Raw genomic sequence first — 24,777 nt, 5'->3', positions numbered from 1 at the left:
TAATTTTTGGACAGATGTCTGTCATTTTTGATACGTTAATGTCTTGTTCAAGTTTTATTTAAAAACTTAGGGGGGTGTTTGGGAAGATTTATTTAAAAACTTAGGCGGTGTTTTGGAAGCTAAAAATAGTTTTTTTTTTTAAAGTTAAAATCTATAAAAAAAATAAAATAAATTAAAATAGTTAATATGACAAAATATCACATCAAACTCATAATCATTTCATTTTATTTTCCTTACAAACATCACATCTAACTATAAAAAATAAACTATTTTTCCAAACATAATATTTTTACCTATTAAAATAGTCAATTTTCCAAACAAGGCCTTAATGAGTTTAAATTTGTTCAAATTTAATTTATTAATATAACATCTAATTAGTCAATTTTCCAAACAAGGCCTTAATGAGTTTAAATTTGTTCAAATTTAATTTATTAATATAACATCTAATTAGAGGTGTAATTTTGGCCCGGTTCGGCCCATTCGGGCTAGGGTCGGGCTTTGCGGGCTACCACAAAAAATCGGGTCGGCCCAGGTCGATCCATGGGTCAGAAAACTAGGCCCAGGCACAGGGATATTTGGGCTTTGGACGGGCCTAAACAATTTTTAAATTTTTATTTTATTTTTTACCAAAAATTTATTATTTTCCATTAAAAATAACACTAGGCCTCGAGCCGGGCGAGCTTCAAAACAATGGCCCAAGTCCTAGCCCAAAGCCTCAGGCTAGGTTTAGACTCGAGCCTTAACAGGCCTGGCCCATCTCAAGCTGCGGGCAGACTTCAGACCGTCCACAAATCGAGCCAAAATTACACCCCTACCTCTAATCTCGAATAGACTTTTTGGGTATGTTTAGCAAGTTCAAATTGTAGTCCAAAAGAGATACTATATAAAAAAAAAACTGCAAAGTCATCTAAAAAAAAGTCAAAGATTATTTAGGTTTGGCAGCAAGCCAAATAAACTGTTTATGAATTTATTGGTTTATTTTAGTTACATTACCTTTCGACTTTTCTATATGTATTTTCGTAAAAATTCAAAATTTAAAAAAAAGGTCATACCCAAATTCAAATTTCTTTATATTTTTTTGTACTTTTTTTTTAAAAAAAGAAATTATTTTCAAACACCTGAATTTTTTTCACCTTATATTTTATTTGAAAAATAAAAAAAGTCACTTCTCAAATCAAACATCACCTTGTTTGATTTCAATTTTCTGAATTTACTTTTTAGAAAATTAAAATTTTTTATTTTCCGTATTATTTTGTTTTCATTGATTTTTTTTATTTTAATTTTTTTTTTAAATTTTTTTAGATACACCCAACATAAATATACTTAAAAAGTAATATATATGTAAATAATCTTTAAAAAATTTACTAAATACCAAAAAAAAACCAAAATTTAGTACATTTTCATATTCTTATGTATTTATTATTTTTTAAAATATTTTTTTTATAAATATTTTACTTTTTATATATATTTAAATAAGGTGCATCTAAAAAAGTAAAAGATTATTTAAAATTTTAAGAATACTTACTAAAAATAAAAAATATGAAAATTAAAAAAATTTAATTTTAAAAAAATTGAATTTATAAAATTAAAACTAAACAAGGTGAATAATAGTTTGGTTCATTTACAGTTTTAATTTTAATAATAATTTATTTTTGAGATAAAATTGTAAAATTCACATAATGAAGGGGTGTATATATAAAATAAATAAATAAACTGTACACAGAAGTACCCTTCCCTAGCTGACGCGTCTCGGGTCTATCTTGTTCGCAACTCCCAACACGTGTGCACTCTTTTCCCCATATTTAATAAATTCCCAAATTCGACAGTCGTCTCTATCGTACTTCTTCGACAAAGCGTGGTCGAACCCAACCACACCTTTTGAGAAAAGCCCTAATATTTATACATCACAGACTCGATCGTCGGAGAAACCTCACATTTTCTGATTATCTCTCGCCGGAATCCTCAAATCCAACCCAAACATCACCGAAAAAATTACCGGACTGGCCTCTGCCGACATGTCAAACTCAAGAACAGCCAAAAAAACCTAGGTATTCGAATTTCTCGAGCTCTTTGCCATGATGTTTTTTGAGTTTTAGGGCTTTTCGTTTCATCCGAGGGTATTGGTTCTGAAATTTCATGAATTGGAACTAGTGCATTGGTATATGCTGCTTTTCAAGCTAGTTTTTGAAATTGATTGTTGAAGAGTTGACCTGTCTGATCTGAATATTTGGGGGTTTTGATTTCTTAGCTTGTTTAGAGTGATTTGTTTCTTTTTATTGACCAGGGTGCTTTGATTTCACTAGTATACAAGAGCTGTATGCTTGCTAAGTAAGAAAAAGATGATAATAATAGTAATTATTTTTTATATGAAACAAGGGAAGAGATAAAAGCAGCAAAATTTGTTGGATCCCAAGTTTTTAGCCTAGATTTGCTTTGATGAGGCTTTATTAGATCTATGTTAAAGTGGACGTGGGTCATTGATGTTTATATGTAGTACAAAGCATGGGCGTAGCCACCGAATGTTGATTTTTTTTATTTTTTATTTTTTTTATCTAGTATATGTAGAGTTTATTCAAAGTTTCGGGCTTTCACAAAGTGAACCCAGTGGAATCAGAAAACACAAAAACAAATTTATCGGTTTCACAAAATGACCCAGTGGAATAAAGACAAACACACATAATGGCAAACTTTTTGCGTCTTATAAACTGAATATCTCAACCCACTTAGAAACATATGCAATTAACCTACTGTTAGTATTTATTGAAGGTATATATGTAGCCAAATTTGTCAGATATTGATATTTGTAGAATCATTTGCATATTGTTATGTGCTTTCGGGTGTTTTGAATTTATTTTTGGTTACATATATGGAAAAGGAAGGGTTTGATAGCATAAATAATGAGGTTATCATGTAGTGATTTCCGAAAATGAAAACTCTCTGAGGACAATTCAGTTGTAAAGGTGTAGACTTTGCTTAGTTTTGTTAAAACAATTGTATTATGCCCTAATTTTTATTTTTACATGTCTTTTGACAAGACTAAATTACTTTTGTCATTGTAATTGGAAATGTTCCAAGTGTAGTATGTGGAAGGAAGTTGATTTCGATAGTGTATAACTAAAATTTTTAAATGGTGACATTGATGATAACTTGTTCAATTACTCCACTGGATGAAATTCCTGGCTACATCACTAGCAGTCTGGCAGAAAGTAAATTTTCATCTGAATCTGCGGCTACTTGATGTTGATTGCCAAAACTATCTGCATGCTTGATTGGTTTTATAAGTTGGTAAAGGCAGGCTGCAATTAGAAACATGTGACGTTGATGGAGGTAAAAATGGTGGGTAATCAATTGTTGGCCATAATTATGTCATTTAAGAATAATGGTATCTTATGTGGCGTGTTCTTTTTATTGAATAAATAGATTGAATCAACTAATAAATGTCTTAATTTGATTACACTGTTGATGCATGCTATGCAGTCATTTGCATTGTCTTTTCTAAGATGACAATATGAAAGATTATGTTGATTTGGGGGCATTCCTATTGTCTTTTATTTAATGGTACATATTGTCTACTATGACGTATGTGTACGGGTACACCAATAGGTTAAAATTTTAAAAAAAGTAGGATATGGGTGGATAGGTTTGTAAAAAAAATATTTATTTTTAATTTGAAGTAATGAAAAATTTAACTAGATGATTTAGTTTGTTAAGACCCAACCTATAATTTGCACTTAATGCTAAAAGTAAAGGTATAAACCAAAATTAAATGTCATTATATTATTTAACTTAGAAATCATAGCTTAATTTTTAAATTATGTTAAGCATAAAAAAGAAAAAGAAAAAAGGAAGTCTAATGAAATTAATTATACCTCTATATTAGAAGAACATGCTATTTCACCTGAGGGCTTGGGTATATATTAGGTACGTTTGGGTACACTAAAAATTAAGAAGAAAAAATTTGAGTTTATGTTTCATGTACTCTATACATATGCAAAAGTACCATATGAAGTTCCAATACCCATCAAGTATGCAGTGCAGGTACAGGCTGTTTGTTGAAGTACCCATGCTTCATAAATTGTCTACCATTTGAAAAGTCAAGAGCTTTGTTTTTGTTAAAGGTGACTTGTTTGCTCTGCAACACTTTTCAAGTACTGATTCTATAACTCAATATTAATTTAGAATATTTAGCAAAAAGGCTGGAGTTGATGAAGCTTCATTTAGTATTGGTTGGTACTTTGTAGTTCTTAACTCTAACTTAGATAGTTTATGCTGTTTGGTTGAGTTTTCAGAATTTGTTTCCAAATTTTTTTCAAAAACAAGTTCAGTTGAAAAAAAATAAAAAATAAATCATTATTTTGATATGTTTTTCTCTTTATGGGGCATAAATAATTTTTGAAAATTAATTTTTTTTTAACGGTGTATTTAAAAAAAAAAAAACTAGTTTCTAATTTTTCAAAAAGATTTTAAAAAACAAGTTTTGGAAACTCAATAAAATATGTAAGGAAAAAGTTTTGCATGTCAAAGGTGAGGCATGAGCTGTTGTGCTTGGGTGCTTAATGATTTGGTCCCATGTTGAGACATGATGAGATGAATGTAAGCAAAAATTCATTTATCTTTAACTTGGAGATTGATATATAGAGAGAACAAAAATTGTCTGACCTCCCCAAAAAAATTCATTTATAAAAGGCTTGCTTTCTTAAAAAAAGAATTCTTTTGTTTGGGTGAACCACATAAATCTCTTATGTTTCTTGTTGAGTGTTTGATCTTCTTGCCCATTTTTAGATTAATTGTGTGTGTGATTGTTTACCCAAGTCGTGGAGATTGGTATTATTTATTAATTCCATAACAGAATCTTCACACGCTCATTCATGGGATCTATGTTCAACACCTTTTTTTTTTTGTTTTCAATTTTGCTTGATCATGCTTGGTTGTTTATAGTCCTTGGTTGTTGAGGTAAATGAGGGCAAAAATATAAAATAATTAAAAATATAATACCTAATAATTTTAAGATGTAAAATTGTATAGCATAGGCTCTGTTGAGTGTTATCATGCCTACCCATTTTCAAAGTTACACTCTTGTGCTATTGCTCCTGCTCCTCAAATTGGTCTAGCAACTATTCTTCAATTTCCTAAAAAATTGGAAACTTTTCTTTTATCTGTAGAGATGAATGGAGGGAACCACAGTCTCTGTGGATATTCTCTGCATATCTTCTTGTTTGCCGATCCCTTCGTCTTTGTCTTTGTTACTACTATCAGATACTAGACAATGCCATCTGTTGACTCTTTAATCCATCTAGGGGTAATCTCTAACATTAAACTTTAGTGCTTTTTATCAACTCTTTATGTGATAATTTGATAGGTCAATGTGAATGGACCTGTGGGTCTTTATACTTTACTATTTTTATGTAATATTTGACTGAATATAAAAATTAAACCATAGTTTCTTTCCAGGTATTCTTCATTCATTATGTCTTGTTTTGTTTTGTTTTGTTTTGTTTTTGATAACGAATATTTTACATCATTAAACATTTTGTACTGCATCTTTTATGCAGTATGTTTTGTATTTCTGGTTCATTGCAGTGCTGTGTTACTGATCCATTGATTTGAAGCAAAATCTATTCCAAGCCAGAGGTGTCTGAACTGCAAAACACAACAGCTTCTCATCCCAACAGAAGAAAATGGACATCAACTCTGTTAGCAATGTTTGTTCATTACATCCTCAATTTGTCATTATTGTTTTTACTTTATGCATATGAGGATTTATAGCATGTTATTTGTATTACATTAATGTTAACAGCGATCTCATATTCATTTTATGGGCAAATCTTAATTCTAAAACAATAACTATTTAAGTGATGTATGAGGTGGTAGATTAAAATTCTAGTTCAAAGAATTATTAAGATTAGTTCAATCTGCAACTTACTTGGAAAGGTCTCCACCAAAAGCTTCATTTATATCCAACTGCAATTGGAAAAAAAGAAGCCCCTTTTGACTCTACATTTATGAAGTACACAGATGTAGCACAAGGAATAGTGTACAGATGTTGCCCTTTTTGATATAGTTTCTTTGGTGACGTGAAATAAATCCAACCAGTGATGACAGCTTGAACTTGCTTGGAGAGGTCTCCACCAAAAGCTTCATTTATATTAACTGCAATTGCAAAAAAGGAGGGATGGCCGTTAGTTCAATGGTTAAAACTTGGCCTAATAACCTTGAGATTATGGGTTCAAGTCTTGGGACTACCACTTTGTGCATTGTGCCAAAGGTTAGATGTGTACTCAATCTCTCTCCTCCCAAACGCACATTAATGTGTACTGATTGGGTGTTGGGTTTTTTTTTTTTTTTGCAATTTCAAAAAAAGAAGCCCCTTTTGACTGTACATTTATGAAGTATACAGATGTAGCACGGGGAATAGTATACAGATGTAGCCTCTTTTGATGGTTTCTTTGGTGACATGAAATAAATCCAACCAATGACCACGTGATGTCTTGGGTTGAGCAAATGATGACACAAGGTAGCAACGGCGAGATGGGCATGGCGAGGGGCGCCAATTGTCTTCTCCAGTGACTACTTTTGTTGAGGGTTCTGTGATGGCGATAGCAGAGGAGTGATGAGCACCAGTGGGGCGAAACAATGGCGATGCAAAAAGGCTAGGGTTGCAATGGCAGTGGCAACATAGGTTTGAGGGCTTGTTGTCATATTTCTTGTTTTGAAGGGAGAGGGAGGAAAGGGAAGAAAGAACAATTCTATGGACATTAAAACTCTTACTAAAATTTTTACTAATAGTACAAGAAGCCAAATATGATTGGTTGTCAAAAAAGCAATGACACTTGAACATCCTATGATATTTGAACAAATATGCTTTTAGTAAGATTTTTAGTGCATGTAGAATTGCTGGGGAAGAAGGGATAGGGATCGGAGCTAAATTCTGATTCCGAACTGACATAGCATGGGGAGGCAGAAAGAAGGGAGAAAATGGCAGAAACAAGAGAGAAGAAACAAGGGTCACAACCTTATGCACAACGGCCATAGCCTTAACAATTAATTTTATTAATCTGATTTGTACAAGGCAAACTCTAATAATTGGTAGCTAAAAAACCCTAATCAAAATAGGAAATTAAATTCAAATATTATTTGAAAACTTAATCCCGAATAAAATAAGATACCAAGTAATAGTAGAATTCTGAATTAAACTATGATTAAAATAAATAAACATAATTTAAAAAAACATAAAATTATAAAATTGGGATACCAAAATTTGTGCCTGTACATTCCACATAATCTACCTTCCCCTGTGGTGATATATAATATAAAGTTACTATTGAAGAAGCTAACTGGGAAAAATTTCACTTGATTAATCAAGGAATTAGTGCTCCATAGCATGGTTGGGGATAACACATTTTATCAATATTCTTATTAAATGTGCTTTTCTTTTCATTTTTCAGCCCAACATGGGTGATGCAACTGGAGACATAAACTCGCAGAGTCTAGAGGGATCTCAAAATGTGAAAACTCTGGAGTGTGAAAGTGGTGCATCCAAACAGGAGCAAATGTGCTTTAGCGAAAACTCTGTCAAAAAGGTTTGTTACACAGTGTACCAGAGATAATTTTGGTAGATTGCATATTTTTACATTTGCTTAATCAGAGATCAAGCTCTGATTCTACAAGTGATATCTAGGCTGTGATTCTGAGGCTTACACCTGATGGGCTACCTCCAGGCTGGATAAAAGAAATCAGAATTCAAAGAAAGGCAAATAAGACTAGAAAAGACCCGGTCTGAATCTCTTCTTCCATACTTGGGTCATATTTCAATTCAGTTTTGCTTGTTTCCTCTTTCTCTCTCTCTCTCTCCACACACACATGCACCATGTGTGTTACTGTAGATTCTGCATTTTCACATATCTTGCTTTGGTTTCATTATCAGCAAATTGGAGTTTATGAGTTCTATACTTTTAGTCCTTTCAGAATTTGAGACTATATTTGAATCTTGATGATCTAATTACTACAGTACTACACGGATCCTGTAAGTGGATATGTATTCCGATCCGAGAAAGATGCTTTGCGCTATCTGGAAACTGGAAACTTTAGTACATGCGCTATCAAGCCAAAGAAGAGGGAGGAACTGGAATTTTTAAATGGAGAGACTTCTGTAAGTGTGTGTCTTGCTTGGTTCCCCAACAATACTTGCTTTGTCATTTTTTCTGTAGTTGGTGATTCTCTTTCAAACTACTCTCAAAACTATGTCTGGGCTCTGTTGTTTGTGCATTTTTCAGCACATTCACCGAAGTTAAACTGAAGGAGGATAAGCATCAGTTAGCTTATGAATATTTTGTGAATGGGCATAGTTTTTTGATTTGGTGCATATGTGGATCTGTAGATTGTTATTTGCATTACATATCAAATATTTAATGTTATCAGCTATGAAGCACCACCACTTCAAAACAAGTGCCGTATCCGCATCGGTCACACAGACACTTCGGGGACACACGGACACAACAGGGAAACGCATGTGGCGTGTCCCGTTATTTAATTAATTTATTTTTAGGGGACACACCGGAGACATTTCGGGGGACACTATTGACATGCCAAGTAGTCTTTTTCCCTATTTTCTTTAGTGCTTTTGATGAATGTTGGATGTTTATTATTTTTTTTTAAATTTAAATACTTAATAGATCATTGATAAAAAAAATATATAAACTGTTTATAAGTGACTTTTTTTTTTAAAAAAAAATATAGAATTAGAGTTATTTTTGTTAATATTGATTGTTTGTGGATGTAATATTAATCTAAATAGCAAATAAAATATGAAAACATATTTTATTGCTATGTCACCGCCGTGTCAGTGTCTCCATTTTTTTGAAATCGCCGTGTCCTGTGTCCGCATCTTCATCCATGTCTGTGCTTTCTTAGGTTATCAACAAGGTCATATTCATTATCAGGTTGAATCCTAATTATAAAAGAATAGACAATATTGCAATATTAAGTGATATTATGAGGTGTTAGATTAGAATTCAAATTTGAATAATTATAAAGATCAGTCCAATTCACAATCTGCTTGAAGAGATCTACAGTAAAAGCTTCATTTATTCTTCCTGTAATTGGGAAAAATACATTTTTTTGGTATCACCTTTATGAATTCTACCTTTTCCTGTGTTGATTTATGCTAGAAATTTATTATTGAAGAAGCTATCTCGAAAAAACTTTATGTGATTATAACAATGAAGGGATTATTAGTGCTTCAATCATGGTTAGGGTTAAACATATTTTACCAATAATCTTATTACTTGTGCTTTCTGTTCAGCCTAACATGGGTAAATTAAGTGGAGGAATAAGCTCTTCGAACCTAGAGGGGTCTCAAAATGTGAAAGCTCTGGAGTGTACAACTTGCGTATCTGAACAGAAGCAAACGGGGGTTACAATGCAGTCTGGAGAAAAGGTTTGTTCTACAATGTACCTGAGAAAACTTTGTTGGATTGCATATTACTACATTTGCTTAAGCAGAGATCGAGCGCTGATTCTTCAAGTGATATCTAGGATATGATTGTGAGGGTAACAACTAAGGGACTACCTCCAGGGTGGATAAAAGAAATCAGAATTCAAAAGAAGGCAAATAAGACAAGAAGAGATCCGGTCTGAATCTCTTTTTCATACTCGGATTCCATTTCAATTCAGTTTTTTCTTGTTCCTTCTCCTTCTCTCTCTCCACAGACATACATGCACTGTGTGTGTTGGTATAGATAGTGCATCTTCACGTACCTTGCTTTGGTTTGTCTTAATTGGAGTTGTTGAGTTCTGTACTTTTAGTCCTTCCTGAGACTGTATATGAATGTTGATGGAGTTCTAATTAATACAGTACTACACGGATCCTGCAAGTGGATATGTATTCCGCTCCCAGAAGGATGCTTTGCGCTATCTGGAAACTGGAGACATTAGTAGTTGTGCTACCAAACCAACAAAGAGGGATGAAGTGAAATTTTTAAATGGAGAGACTTCTGTAAGTGTATGTCTTGCTTGGTGCCCCAACTAATAGTGACTTTCTCATTTTTCTGTAGTTGTTGATCTCTTCAGTGTTGGTCTTAATTTCTTTGTTGTACTGAACTTGCATTAAGAACTATGATTGGCTGGTGCTTGTGCATTGTGTAGCTCATTCATTGAAGTACTTTTTAAGCTAAAAGAGGATAAGTGTCAGTTTTAGTGTTTGAATATCTTGTGACATTCAAAAATGTTTGGAAAGATGAAATAAACACTTTGTCACCCAAGCAGAAATTCTTTGAAGCAAAATTAGATTGTTGATAGGATAAATACAAAATGCAGAAATGCCATAATTAATAGATATAGTGTGCTTTAATACTATATTGGTACATATGATATGCTATGTAGGAGGTCTAAGAACAATGATTAATTGGAAATTTTGTGAGATTTGATTAGGGTGTCTATATTGTTTAAAATTTGTCATGCATATGTTTTTTTTTTTTTTAACAGACTCACATCCACACACACAATGCATGCATGCACACATATTTCAAAAGGAGTTAAAAATCTGTTTCTTAGTTTTAAATTGCGTGGTGCACTTTATTGCACATCATGTGATTTTTGCCTAATTCATGTTACCGTTTTGAAAATTGTAACTTAATTTAAATACTCACTATAGCAATTTGGAACCTTGTTGCGCACATATGAAAATATTCATCAATACAAGGAAATGTAAACAAATTTTGCTAGCACTTCATTCTTAAGAGTGTTATTTAAGTTGCTTGCAAAGGTTTAGCATTTTATAACATATGATCATTTAAGGACTTCACTAGGTCTGCATGAAGCTCCTCTGTTATGTTTGCTCATTATATTGGATTCCTGGCATGTTGTTATTTTTCCATTCTCCAACATTAATATGCAGCCTATTCGGATGTTCACCAACACACGGAAATTGTAAATCTGATTTTGTTAGCACTGTATTTCTTAAGACTGGTTTTTTTAAGTGTTTGAAATAAAGGTTCACCATTTTCATCATATGATGTCATTTGAAAACTCCAGTTGCATGCTTTAATTGAAGCTTCTCTGTTATGGTTGCTCATTACATTGGATCCCTGGTGTGTTGTTTTTCATCATATGATGTCATTTGAAAACTCCAGTTGCATGCTTTAATTGAAGCTTCTCTGTTATGGTTGCTCATTACATTGGATCCCTGGTGTGTTGTTTGCTCCATTCGCACCTTTTTTATTGAGCTTGTTGCTTCATTCTTACCTTTTTTATTGTGCTTGTTGCTCCATTCTTACCTGATACTGTTTCTATTCTCCATAAGGGTGTTGTCTTATTATCCTTAATCCCCTGAGCTCATTCATGAATATTTGAAAACCAAATACCAGTTTATGGCCTGGTGTTTTGTATATTGCAACAATTACCATATGGACGTTACCACCTATCTATAATTCAGTTTGGCACTTTCTACTATTATTGAGTCATTAAGACATTCTGATAGATGAAAGTTCTAATTACTGAGAATATCCCTTTTGCCTGTTTTTGTCTGTCAATAGCTTCCATCTGCAGGGCACTATACAACCAGAAGACAACTTTTTACAGGTGAGAGACCAATGAGTGATATATACATATTACTGGCTGTGTTTAGTCTGCCCAAGTTAGAACAACTCAAAAGGGGTGGTTGAGTATCCAAAACAAATACACTTCATTGCTTCTGATGTAGACTTTACTGCGGCAGGTACAGAAAACAATGCCCCAAGCAGCTTTGAAACAACGGATGCTGAGGGCTCGCAGAAAAGGCAATGCACGAGTGTATCTGCTGACAATGGGACTGTTTCCACTCCCTCAACTGAGATCTTACAGGAGGAGAATCTGGAAAAGAAGAGTATTGAAAATAAGCACAACATAAAAAGGCAGTGCATACCCAAGGTTAAAAAAGAACTTGATTTACCTCGTCGGTCTTCAAAACGACTCGAGGAGCTCAAACTCAAGACGGTGGCCAACTGTGTGTTAAGCGAAGAAGCTCATGGAGCTGCAGCTGGAAAGTCTGGTGAAACTGAAGTGAAACCATTGCAGACGATTTCAACGCAGATTACAGATCATGATTTGAGAGGCACAGAACTGTCAGACATTAATGAGAAGCCTTTGGAGGACCAAGCTGTTCCAGAAGATCAACCAGCAAGGCCAGAAACTGAGATGAAAGACCAGGAAAATCTAGGATCTGAAGTCAATCCATCTGGGGATTCCTGGTCCGATCCGTGCCTAGAATTCGCATTTAAGACACTTACAGGGGCACTAGCTGTTGAGAATAATGTTGCAACAACTCAAGGTTATTTCCAGGAACAAGTCAACACCTCTCGTGCTCAAACTGATGGTAGTTTAGCACTACCAGAGTTCGGCATGCCCTATTTACCCAACTTTTTCCAAAGCAATACTTCACCGGGTTTTGATGCGCCGGGGGGGAAGCCTGTATCTGTACCTCAGTTGCCAATGAATCCTACCTATGTGCCTCCTGGACAACCTAACTTGGGAGGAAACAATGAACACCAACCAAGAGTGAACTCATGAAAGATGAGCTGGCTAGGGTTTTTCTTGTTTTTGTCAAAACTATGCTGCCTCGAGAATCAAAACTGAAATGTCATTTTGTAGATATAAGACTCTTCTAGCTATAGAGACATCTGGTTTTGTAGAGGCTTAAACTTAACTATTGTGCATTATGTTTTGAACTTGTGGATTTGTGCTTTTAGTGCTTACCTGTTTCCTGTGTTGTAATGAATACTTTCAGAATTTGTGATCTGTTATTGTGAGATTGATTAGTCTTGAACCTTGATGCTTGGGATGGTTGCTAGAGAAGCCGTGAGATAGTTGAAATAGGTCAACCAAAAATTTGATTATTGGTAAATTATACTTGGTGCTTTTGCAATTTACACCAAATCTAATTTTGGCCTCCACACATGGAATTATGACAGTTAATTCTCCGTATTTTTGGTTAAATTTTACTCGTCCTTGCAAATGAAATCGTAATAGTCAATTCAAAATACTTTTGGTCAAATTCTATTTTAGTTCGTATACAAGTGTTAAATGTTTTATTTTTTATTATTCTATTGTTTAAATCTTTAATAAGATTCATTTATGTGACAAAAATGTAGTTTAAAAAGAAGATTAAGAGAGAAAAATCATTCTTATTTTTTAATAATATGTACTGTATTCTAAAATTTACATCAAATTATGACTGTATTAGATTAAAACAAAACGAAAAATGTAAACAATTAAGAAGATGAACTAGGATTTTGCATAAATTGAAATCATGAAACTAAGTTTTCCACAATAGCAGTCTTTTACCCATTCCTCTTCCTTTCTCTTCAATTTCACTACTGCATTTTTTTTGGTTCAAAAATTCTATTTGCTTGCAAATACACACACAAATATATATATATATATATATATATTGTATTATATACCTCTCACGTGTTTATCATATAGAACAAAGTGTGTATTTATGAGAAATGTGAATGATTTTTGTCTTTTACCCTCATTTCGTAATTACATTTTTGTTACATGACTGTATTCTATTAAATATTTAGACAATGTAGTAATAGAATGGAGACATTGACACTTGTGCAGGGACCAAAATGAAATTTAACTACAAGTGTAGGGGGTTTGGCTGTCAGGGCCAAAGTGAGATTTGATCAGAAGTTCACGGGGTTGACTATCATGATTTAATGTGTAGGGACCAAAATAGAATTTGGTGTAAAATACAGGGATACAAAGTGTAATTTGCCCTTAGATTCTTGAATTTCTGGAGAGGGGGAAAAAAAAAGAAAAGAAAGGAAAAAAATTTGTGTGTTTAGTTTTAATTTTCTGGATTCAATTTTTTTGGGAATTTAGTTTTTTATTTTTCGTGTTTTTATTTTTATTTTTAGTGAATATTTTTAAAATTTTAAATATTTTTTTTTTATTTTTTTAGATGTACCTTATTTAGATATATCTAAAAAGTACAATATTTATACAAAAAAAAAAACCAATAAATACACAATAATATAAAAAATGTATTAAATTCTCGTATTTTTTTAAATATATTTTTGGTATTAGTAAATTTTCAAAAGATTTTTTTTCACAAATATTATACTTTTTAAATATATTTATATTACGTGTATCTAAAAAAAAAAAATAAGATATTAAAAAAATTCAGTCAAAAACAATAAAAATTTAATTTTTAAAAATGAATCCTAAAAATCTAAACCCAACAAGTGAATCTAATTTTTTCAATTGGGTATTGTAATGAGTATATATAAAGTAATACTCTGGTCATGTAATTTTTACCAAATCCAAGACATTAGAATCTCTTCAACACAAAAGCCTTTAATTAGATGAACGGGTAAAAAAAAATTAAGTAAATGAATTTTCTCATAACAAATGCATTAACCGCAATGTTTTGAAAATCAGACGGGTCACTAGTTTAATTGCGGATGAATTGGAATTGAATAGTGATATTATAATTATGTCATAAATATATTAAAATTTATAAGTATAAAAAATAAAGATTTAAAATTACAAAAATAATAAATAATAAACAATTACAAAAAAAGAATTCTTAAAATTAATTTATTTTATGTTTTTTATACATTGATTTTTAGTAAAAATAATTAAGATAATATTGAATATATGGTATAGATACTTATTACATTGTTAATAATTGTGTTAATGATTTAGTAGTTACACTGGTTACTTTTTATACACTTGATTTTATGTTCAAGTCCTCTCCACAATACATTTTTTTGAAGAAATTTTAAATTTTCAAATTTGGTTGATTATGTCGATCCGTGATCGGCCTATTATTTCGATTTTTAAAATCTAAGTTCATTTTGAATATAGTCCGAGTTTGGAACGTCATCTGAACTATATTCAGGTTCAATCACCGATCTGACTAACCAATCTGATCCTGATTTTCAAACATTGCATAATGGTTAAAGCGTTTATGATTTTTCAAATGGTTTTAACCATGAGGGTGTATGCTTATTTTTGACTCATAAATAGGTTTGATAACTATTTTTAATTTTAATTTTTTTTTCTTGACTTAAACCTATTTAAAATAGTCGACCAAATGATTTCAACCATGAGCGTATATGCTTATTTTTGGCTTATAATTAGGTTTGATAACTATTCTCAATTTTAATTTTTTTCTTTAAGACTTAAACCTAGTCAAAATAGCCGACCAAACAGTTTGTGGCTCTTCTCGTTTAAAAAAAAAAAAAAAAACGTTTTGTTGCTCTTTTTGGTTTTTTAGAGCTGAAAACCAGCTTTTAAAGCAATTGTCCAACTTGACACCATCACCGTAACAGCTATGAGCGGTAGCATGAGGTGGTGGGAAAGAAAGGAGAAAATGAAAATTTATTTCAAAAATAAGTAAATATATATATGTTTTCATTTTAAAAAAATTACTTTTTTTTTTTTGAAATCAACGAAAGCAATATATCAAAGGGGAAAAGAAAAAGGGAAACAAAAAGACAAGAAATGGAAGCATAACCAAACAACTGTACAAATTAATTACACAGTCAATGGTTTAGCTGCAAAGAGAGTTTGCACAATTTCTTTGATCAGAACTTCATTTATACATTAAAATTGGGCAATCGGAGAACACTCAAGCGAAGTAGCTGATGGCAATCATATTTTACAAAATAACACGACACATCTGCATCACACACAAACTTCCAAAACAAGTGTTATTACTTGAAATTGATACCAAATATGGCAATTTTTATTCCATTCCAATACCGTAGAACTTAAGAGTCCAAAAAGAAATTTTCCATCAATGGTAGGCGAAATTTCAATATGAAGACTCTTTCCATCCTCCAGAGCTTTCTTCTTGCTCACAAAACACATCCTCACAACCTTCCTATGAAACACGTAAAGGATCCAAAGTAAGCCACCGATAATATTTGTCTAATAGAAATGTTATATATCCAGAAAAGTGCTCAAATTTTGAATGTATGCGTGGATCACACTCATAATGAATCAATCTACACAAATCAAATTTTGAGCATGTTTTAAAGTGTTAGCATTGTTATTTGTCTAATGCCATTTATATTCAATTAATTCAAAATTATGTGACTTAAACCCCACACATATTGCAGAGATTCAAAATTTGACTCAACTGAGATGCAACTTTGACCAGAAATAGTGTCAGTTCTATGTAGAAACCTCAGTTGTTGTTTTTAATATCTTGTCCTTGCTTTGCAACCATAAATGGAAGATCGGAGATATTATAACTAACCTCAGAAGTGAAAGTGAGCCCAATTTTAATTTCTCCATGATATTCTTCATCTTTCACCACATTGTATGAAGCTGTCGCCATGCTTCCTTCCATGAACACTGGCTCAAGTGGAATTCTATAGGATGCAAATTCAAGAAATAAAAAATTACACCAATACTTGCATCGGAAAGTTTACTTAAATAACTGTTTCATGTAGCGAGTGGATGTATAGCACATTAAGGGGTCCATTTGGGTAGGTGTGGATTTCAAATCAAGATATTTGAGGTTAAATTGATAGAAAAACAATAGAAGAAGATAAGATAGAAAGATATATATTTTAGTAGGATCTTTATAGCTAGAAAGAGAATTGTTAGTATGATTTCAAATAACTAATTTTATGTGGTCATTTCAAATCCATCATGACAAAACTATTTAACTCATCTTGAAATTCATAAGCAAGCTGTCATATCTAGATTTGAGTTATTATCCTTGAATGATTAAGGTCAAATCGCTTGATTTGAAATCCACATCTATCCAAACAGATTCTAATCATTTTCATTGTGTTTTAACAAGAGCTGAAAGAAGTAGATGTGTTTTGGATGGCATCCATGAAAGTCAACCTGTATGGACCAGTTCACTAGGCAAACTAAATTTTCATGAATCAGAGCTAACTAGATTTTTATACTGGCCGTGGTGATGCCTGATTTGTATTTACACTAGAAAATAATGACAAGTAAAATGGTATATGCATAAATTTGTTCGCCAAAAAAGATTGGTAGAAAGAGGCTGCTACTCACGTTGCCTCACCCACAAAATCATCTGCTGAACCATGATCACTGTCCATTATTTTAATTAAAAGTTCTGTAGTGCCATCAGATACAGTAAACAAAAAACTCTCATTCCACTCTGGTTCTGATCCTTTTCCTGCATTAACCATTTGTAAGGGTGAGCATTGTTTACAAGAAGTATTAGGCATCTATGCTAAGTTATATTTGATAAAATTTGAACAAATTCGCGAGACATATTTAAATAAATCTTGAAAACTAGAACTGATTAGGAACTTAACCTGATGCAACACTGCTTTTTTGCTCCTGAGTACGACAAGTAAGGATGACATAGGGATCCATGTTACCTGCTCATTATCATCACAAAGACCTCATCAAACAGAAACACAAAGGCCAATTGTCATGAGGTATTGAGATGCAACAGTGATTGTGATCTTTTAAAGTGCAAAGAATACAAGACGGGTTTGACTTATAAAGACCAACCTAACCAAATCCCTTAGAGCAAACTAACCTAAATTTCCAATTTTAATCTATAAAGTTTTGGTAAATGAATAAATAAGATCACACAACTACCAGAAGGCCATCTTCCAGTGAATTCTCTCATCAATCTTGGGTGTTGGGAAGGATTGGAGAAGTATGAAACCTAAGTACATAACCTTTGACTTTCTTAATCATTAGTCTAACAATCACTTATTGTTTTATAACTGACTCCAGTATTATAATCCCACCGAGTATTTTTAAAATAAAAAAAAATTAAAAAATAAAAACAAGTCGAGCGTATAGCTTTGAGGTACTCACATACATAGCTATTCGGATCATAAACGACCCATAGTGGTAGTGAGTTGTTCAAGGAGCTTTTAAAAAATGTGGTCAAGTATAGTAATTTGTTTATCTTTTTTTTTTGGATAGATACAGTAGTTTGTTTATCTTTTAAGCAGATTTCAAAAGAGTTCTAATCAAGCAGATCACAAGCCAAACGTAAGGGTCTTGGTTTTTTATTTAATTTTATATTGGGTATAAACTTATCGAGTTGAGATCAGAAAATTATGTTTATTAAATATATTCAAGTTTAATTGTTTACTGAGTTAATCTTCAACGATCTTTTAACGAGCCTAACATTTTTTACAACTATAATTGCATACGAAAATATTGACTACCCACAGAACATATCATGTATATTGAATAAACAATTACATAGATGAAACCAACTAATTCATGCTTTGTGTTAGTGTAGCATTATGTTAGTGTATCATTATGTTAGTGTAGTGCATTATGTTAGTGCATCATTATCTTTGTGTAGTGTAGCATTATGTTAGTGTATCATTATGTTAGTGTAGTGTAGCATTATGTTAGTGTAGCATTATGTTAGTGTAGTGTTATTTAATTGTTCATAGGCATCCAAGGCATCCTCGGCATCCTCTATAAATAGAGTGCCTTCTTTGTGTAATTGAAATATAACATATAGAAACAATTGTGCCTCTCTCTCTCTCTCTATTCGCTCATCTCTATCTTCTCTTACTTTCTCCAATTATTATTTCATGGTATCAGAGCACAGTGTTACATTTCTGGCATTTTGCAATTTTGGTGTTTAGTCCCATCCACAGCGGCACTACATCAAACCACTCGGAATTTCCTCACGATTCCAACGGCACCAAGCCCGGCCTCAGAAAACCTTTCACGCGCCCACACGCGCCGCCAGTGTCCACTGCGCGTCACCATTTCCGCCACCAATCTCACACGCGCCCGCACGCGCCATCCGTTGTTTCTCCCTTCCGACACGCGCCTACACGCGCCCACACGACCCGCAGCTGACGTCAGCCCTGCCTCTCCCGTACGCCGCGCCTGCTACTGTGCGCCTCTCGTGCGCCGTTTCACTACTGTGCACCCGCGTGCGCCGAATCCGCTACCGTGCGCCGCGTCTGCGCCTGCCGCTACCGTGCACCGCCGCTTCCTGCTAACGTGTTCCTTCCTGCACTCTGCTAACGTGCGCCGCTGACATATTTGCTGACATCATCTCTGTCCAGCATACCTTTCCTGGCTATTTTCGACCTTCCGGACTCACTGGTACACTCTGTTTTACCTAATTTTGCTCCTACAGGTCTATCATATTACTTTAAACCCTATTCAACTAGTATTATGGATCGTCATGATGCCTCCTATCCTATTTCCGTTATTTTGAATGGTTCAAACTATGTTCTGTGGGCCCAAGCCATGTCCTCCTTCCTAAAAGGGAAGAAGCTCTGGCGAATTGTCACCGGGGATGTGACTAAACCGGTGAAAGACAGTGACACTAATGAAACTACTGTTCCTACTGCTACATTTGAAGACCGACTTGAGGAATGGGACAGTAAGAATTACCAAATCATTACCTGGTTTCGTAATACCTCTGTTACATCTATCAGTCTTCAGTTTGGTCGCTTTCAGCTTGACTCTGTAACTACTCCTGCAAAAGACATCTGGGATTTCTTGAAAGAACGATACCAGACTACTGGTCTTGCCCACCAATATCAACTTCAGAACCAACTTCACCGCATGCGCCAAGAATCCACTCAGTCCATTAATGACTTCCTTTCTCAAATGTACTCTGTTTGGGATCAGCTTGCTCTTTCAGAACCAACTTGGCATACCCCCGAAGATGCTGTTTTATTTACTATCTATCGCAACCAGCAAAGGTTGGTGCATTTTCTTATGGCTCTTACTTCCTCCTTTGAGCCCGTACGTGCCTCTCTGCTTCATCGCCATCCATTGCCCACTCTTGAACAAGCAATTTCTGAGTTGCTATCAGAGGAGACGCGTCTCGGTACTCTTCAAACTCATCATGTGGACTCTGTTCTGGCCACTCCTCCGTACCGGCCATCATTTACCCAACGGACCACTGCTTGCCTCTATTGTCAGAATCGGGGTCTTCCTTCAACCCATCTCCTGGTCAATTGCCCCGTCAGATCCTGCCGCTACTGTAACAAACTTGGTCCTGGTCATCTGCAACAGGATTGTTTTCGCAATCCCTCCCGATCATCGTCCAATAGCCACTCCTCTCGCGGTGGCTCTGCCCAGGGAAGCTTTCATCGTTCCGGGAATCAGTCTCATCACACTGCTACTACTGCTTCTAGGAATCAGCCTCATCCTACTGCTGCTGCTGCTTTCGGGAATCAGTCTCCCCACACTGATGCTGTCACCTCTGCGGGGTTCTCTGAGTCGTCTGCTCCGTCTACCCCTCGCTTTTCTCCAACGGATGTAGAGGCCATGCTCAAACAACTTCTCTCCCCATCTGGTACACCTCCTCCTACTGCTTTGTCTGTAATCCCAGGTAACTCTTCTTGGTATTTTGACTCTGCCTGTTGTAATCATATGACCTCCAGTTCTACTATCTTTTCTTCCTTCTCTTCATCTCCTCATATTCCCTCAATACATACTGCTGATGGTTCCCTCATGTCTGTCCGTCATGTTGGTACTGTTTCCACCTCTTCTTTATCTATCCCTCAAGTTTATCATATTCCTGCTCTTACCTTAAACCTTATTTCCATTGGTCAATTATGTGAACTTGGTCTAACTGTCACATTTTCTGCTACTGATTGTTTGGTACAGGACCCTCAGACGGGGCAGACTATTGGGATCGGCCGTAAGCATGGACGTCTCTATGAACTCATTCACCTTCATGTTCCTGCCTCTCCTCCGATTGCTGCTCCTACATCTACTTCCTCATTATCTCCCTTTCATCTTTGGCATTGTCGTTTAGGGCATATTTCTGTTAATCGCTTACGGTCTTTGGTTTCTAGTGGACAGTTGGGTCATGTAATTCCCGATAATTTCGATTGTATCCCCTGTCAACTTGCCAAACAACCTGCTTTATCATTTAATAAAAGTACTTCAGTTTCCCTTGCACCTTTTGATCTTATCCATTCCGATATTTGGGGGCCCTCCCCTACTACTACTATGGGGGGATCCCGCTATTTTGTTGTCTTTATTGATGATTTTTCCCGGTTTACTTGGCTTTTTCTCATGAAAACTAGGTCTGAACTTAAACACATTTATTATAGATTTGCCCAAATGGTCCACACCCAATTCTCCAAAACCATCAAAAATTTTCGCTCTGACAATGCTATGGAATATCGGGATTCTGATTTCCTTTCCTTTCTTCAGCATCATGGTACACTGCCTCATCGTTCTTGTGCTGGCACGTCCCAGCAAAATGGCCGTGCTGAACGGAAACATAGGCATATTCTTGACACTACTCGCGCCCTTCTTCTCTCTTCTTCCTGCCCTGAAAACTTTTGGGGGGAAGCTGCCCTCACTGCTGTTTACACTATCAACTGTGCTCCTTCTCCTGTCATCCATAATCAAACTCCCTTTGAACGTCTACATGGCACTCCCCCTCCTTACGCCAATCTCCGGGTTTTTGGCTCTGCCTGCTTTGTTCTACTTCAATCCCATGAACACACCAAGCTTGAACCTCGTTCTCGTCTTTGTTGCTTTCTTGGGTATGGAATTGAACATAAAGGCTTTCGCTGTTGGGATCCTCTCTCTAAACGTCTTCGTATCTCCCGCCATGTCGTTTTCTGGGAGCACCAAATGTTTTCCTCGCTATCCTCTTTTCACTTACCCGCACTCTCCACTACTGTACTGTTTACTAATCCTTCTGTAGATCTTTTCTCTGCTGATTTTGATACAGGTTCCTCCTCCATCGAGACGCCCTTGCTCACTCCTGATCCTATCCAGCCTGCTCTCCCTGAAGGTCTACCTCTTATTGCCACACCTCCTTCTCCACCGGTTCTTCCTCCCACCGATCCTCCTACGGGTCGACCACGCCGGGTAACTCAACCTCCTATCCATCTTCGTGATTATATTGTTGGATCTGCTGCCTTCTCTACTTATGAACCTACCTCCTATCGTGAGGCTTGTACTAATCCTCTTTGGCAGCAAGCTATGACCGATGAACTACAGGCCTTGGACAAAGCTCATACTTGGGATCTTGTTGATCTTCCTCCTGGCAAGACTGCCATTGGCTGCAAATGGGTTTACAAAATCAAAACACATTCTGATGGCTCTATTGAACGCTACAAAGCTCGTCTTGTTGCCAAGGGTTTCAACCAGGAATATGGTATTGATTATGAGGAGACATTCTCTCCTGTTGCTCGGCTAACCTCTGTTCGCAGTTTACTTGCTGTTGCTGCTGCTCGCCACTGGGGGCTCTTTCAGATGGATGTCAAAAATGCTTTCCTCAATGGTCATCTTATTGAGGAGGTCTACATGCAACCTCCACCTGGGTCCACTTTTCCCCCTCATCAGGTTTGCAAACTACAACGTGCTCTCTATGGCCTCAAGCAAGCACCTCGTGCTTGGTTTGCTACGTTCAGTTCTACCATTCATGATTTTGGGTTCACCTCTAGCTCCTATGACTCTGCTCTTTTTATCCGGACTACTTCTCATGGTACCACTCTTCTTCTTCTGTATGTGGATGATATGATTATCACTGGTAATGATGAAGCTGGTATTCTCCACCTCAAACAGTTTCTCCACCGCCAGTTTGAGATGAAGGACCTTGGTACTCTTAACTACTTCTTAGGCCTTGAAGTCTCTCATGATTCTACTGGTTCCTATTTGTCCCAGGCCAAATATGCATCCGATCTTCTGGCTCGTGCTGGTCTGACTGATTGCAAAACTACCTCTACTCCAGTCGATCCTCAGATTCGTCTCACTCCTCTCGATGGGACTCTTCTCTCTGATGCTACTCTTTATCGCCAACTCGTCGGCAGCCTTGTCTATCTCACAGTAACTCGTCCTGACATTGCCTATGCTGTTCACATTGTCAGTCAGTACATGTCGGCTCCTCGCACTCCCCACTATACTGCTCTACTCCGCATCCTTCGCTACCTCAAAGGCACTCTGTTCCATGGTCTTCACTTCTCTGCTTCCTCCTCTCTTGAACTGCGTGCCTTTTCCGATGCTGATTGGGCTGGGGATCCTACGGATCGACGCTCCACCACGGGATTCTGCTTCTTCTTAGGGGACTCTCTTCTTGCTTGGCGTAGCAAAAAACAATCCCTCACTGCCCGCTCTAGCACCGAAGCTGAATACCGAGCTCTTGCTGATACCACTCAGGAACTTCTCTGGCTTCGCTGGCTCCTTGCTGATATGGGTGTTTCTTCTTCTGATCCTACCCCTCTCTATTGTGACAATCAGAGTGCCATTCAGATTGCTCACAATGATGTTTTTCATGATCGCACCAAACATATTGAGATTGATTGTCATTTCATTCGCCAGCATGTTACCTGTGGTACTGTTCGTCTTTTCCCTATCGCTTCCGTCGATCAACCCGCTGATATCTTCACTAAGGCTCATCCTCCTGGCCGCTTCAATGATCTTGTTTCCAAACTCAACTTGGTTGATGCTTTCCCTCCTTGAGTTTGCGGGGGGATGTTAGTGTAGCATTATGTTAGTGTATCATTATGTTAGTGTAGTGCATTATGTTAGTGCATCATTATCTTTGTGTAGTGTAGCATTATGTTAGTGTATCATTATGTTAGTGTAGTGTAGCATTATGTTAGTGTAGCATTATGTTAGTGTAGTGTTATTTAATTGTTCATAGGCATCCAAGGCATCCTCTATAAATAGAGTGCCTTCTTTGTGTAATTGAAATACAACATATAGAAACAATTGTGCCCCTCTCTCTCTCTCTATTCGCTCATCTCTATCTTCTCTTACTTTCTCCAATTATTATTTCACTTTGCATTAGAATTTTGAGATCATGTTAGTACAAAATTCGAACTAAAATGGTCTTCATAGCAAATCCAAGATCTGAAATTCGAGATCAAGTAAATTTGAACTAAAAATGGTCCTCAATCCTCGTAGCAATTCCAAGATGCGAATTTTAGATTGATAAAATAGCAGTTCGTATATACACACAAAGTTATAACTCTTATTTTCTTTCGATTTCTTCAGCATCAAGACACAAGACAGAAATGGAAAAACAAAAGTCAACAATTTGATCGATACAGATCAGATGGAAGAAGATCAAATGATAGAAATAAAAAAAAGCATATATTTTGAAGGAAAACTCACTGAGAAAATCAGTGTTCTCAAGACCCTTGGCGCCAACAAGAAGGACTTCAAGCGTTCCTCGAGGCATTTTCCCGAGAAAATAAGAGACTGAAAGTTGATCGATTTCTCGAAAACTGAATCGCAGGAATTCCCTCTTCTTGCATACGAGTGTGTTGAACGGGTTATTTATACACGGTTTGGGCCGGTCCGAATGGAACCGAATCGACAAGACCCGACTTCGGAGCCGAAGCCAATAAAATTGCGACGCGGTTTGGTCAAGTATGCGCAAGCATTTTCAGCTGTACATTCTTTTTTTTTTTTTTCTTCATTGAATTTGAATAAAAGTTTTTTTTTTTTTTTTTTTTTTTTTTTGGATATTAGGCCAAGTTTGGGAAGACTAAATAAGTGCACTTTTTGTCTTTTTAGACTAAAAAGTTGAGGTTGAAAATATGAATGTTTGGGTTAACTTTTTGACTTTTTATGAAAAAATGTGTAATAAAAAATTGTAAAAATTAGTTTGTAGGGAAAAATTAGAATTGGGAATTGCGCAGCCGTAATTGTTGACTCTTGGTGAATAGTGATGACTTTTTAACTTTTTAAGTAACTTTTTGGCTTTTTGACTTTTTTTAAACTACCCAAACTTGGCCTAAGTGTTCAAACAGGCGATTTTGAAGCTTCATCTAATTATTGGTCAACTGAGTAGACGATTGACGGGTTGATCAGTCA

At 35.5% G+C, this 24,777-nt stretch overlaps 2 protein-coding genes across 23 annotated transcripts; one reads left to right on the top strand and one right to left on the bottom strand.

Moving 5' to 3' along the window:
• Positions 1-1,727: 1,727 nt before the first annotated feature.
• On the top strand, positions 1,728-12,782 carry LOC114281022 (uncharacterized). Of its 22 annotated transcripts, none has more exons than XM_082902444.1 (11): positions 1,805-2,048; positions 3,196-3,336; positions 5,553-5,702; positions 7,446-7,580; positions 7,679-7,774; positions 8,009-8,149; positions 9,302-9,436; positions 9,535-9,630; positions 9,854-9,994; positions 11,532-11,577; positions 11,714-12,782. In XM_082902444.1, the coding sequence occupies exons 3-11, from the start codon at positions 5,679-5,681 to the stop codon at positions 12,541-12,543; spliced, it is 1,644 nt and encodes a 547-aa protein (XP_082758570.1). In that variant the 5' UTR covers positions 1,805-2,048; positions 3,196-3,336; positions 5,553-5,678; the 3' UTR covers positions 12,544-12,782. The 22 variants fall into 22 exon arrangements, with proteins under 22 accessions (XP_028079254.2, XP_028079259.2, XP_028079253.2 ...); XM_082902445.1 differs by having other exon boundaries at positions 1,822-2,048; positions 3,193-3,336; XM_028223454.2 differs by having other exon boundaries at positions 1,827-2,048; positions 9,854-10,000.
• A 2,781-nt stretch (positions 12,783-15,563) lies between these two features.
• Positions 15,564-24,356, bottom strand: LOC114281021 (elicitor-responsive protein 3). Its single transcript, XM_028223450.2, has 5 exons — positions 24,073-24,356; positions 17,295-17,360; positions 17,026-17,152; positions 16,250-16,364; positions 15,564-15,871 (listed from the first exon to the last, which is right to left on the bottom strand). The coding sequence occupies exons 1-5, from the start codon at positions 24,137-24,139 to the stop codon at positions 15,803-15,805; spliced, it is 444 nt and encodes a 147-aa protein (XP_028079251.2). The 5' UTR covers positions 24,140-24,356; the 3' UTR covers positions 15,564-15,802.
• Positions 24,357-24,777: the final 421 nt, after the last annotated feature.

The sequence above is a fragment of the Camellia sinensis genome, chromosome 13, assembly GCF_055761805.1.
Source record: "Camellia sinensis isolate YWXY chromosome 13, ASM5576180v1, whole genome shotgun sequence".
Classification (NCBI taxonomy): domain Eukaryota; kingdom Viridiplantae; phylum Streptophyta; class Magnoliopsida; order Ericales; family Theaceae; genus Camellia; species Camellia sinensis.
This window is presented reverse-complemented; position numbering and strand designations above follow the sequence as displayed.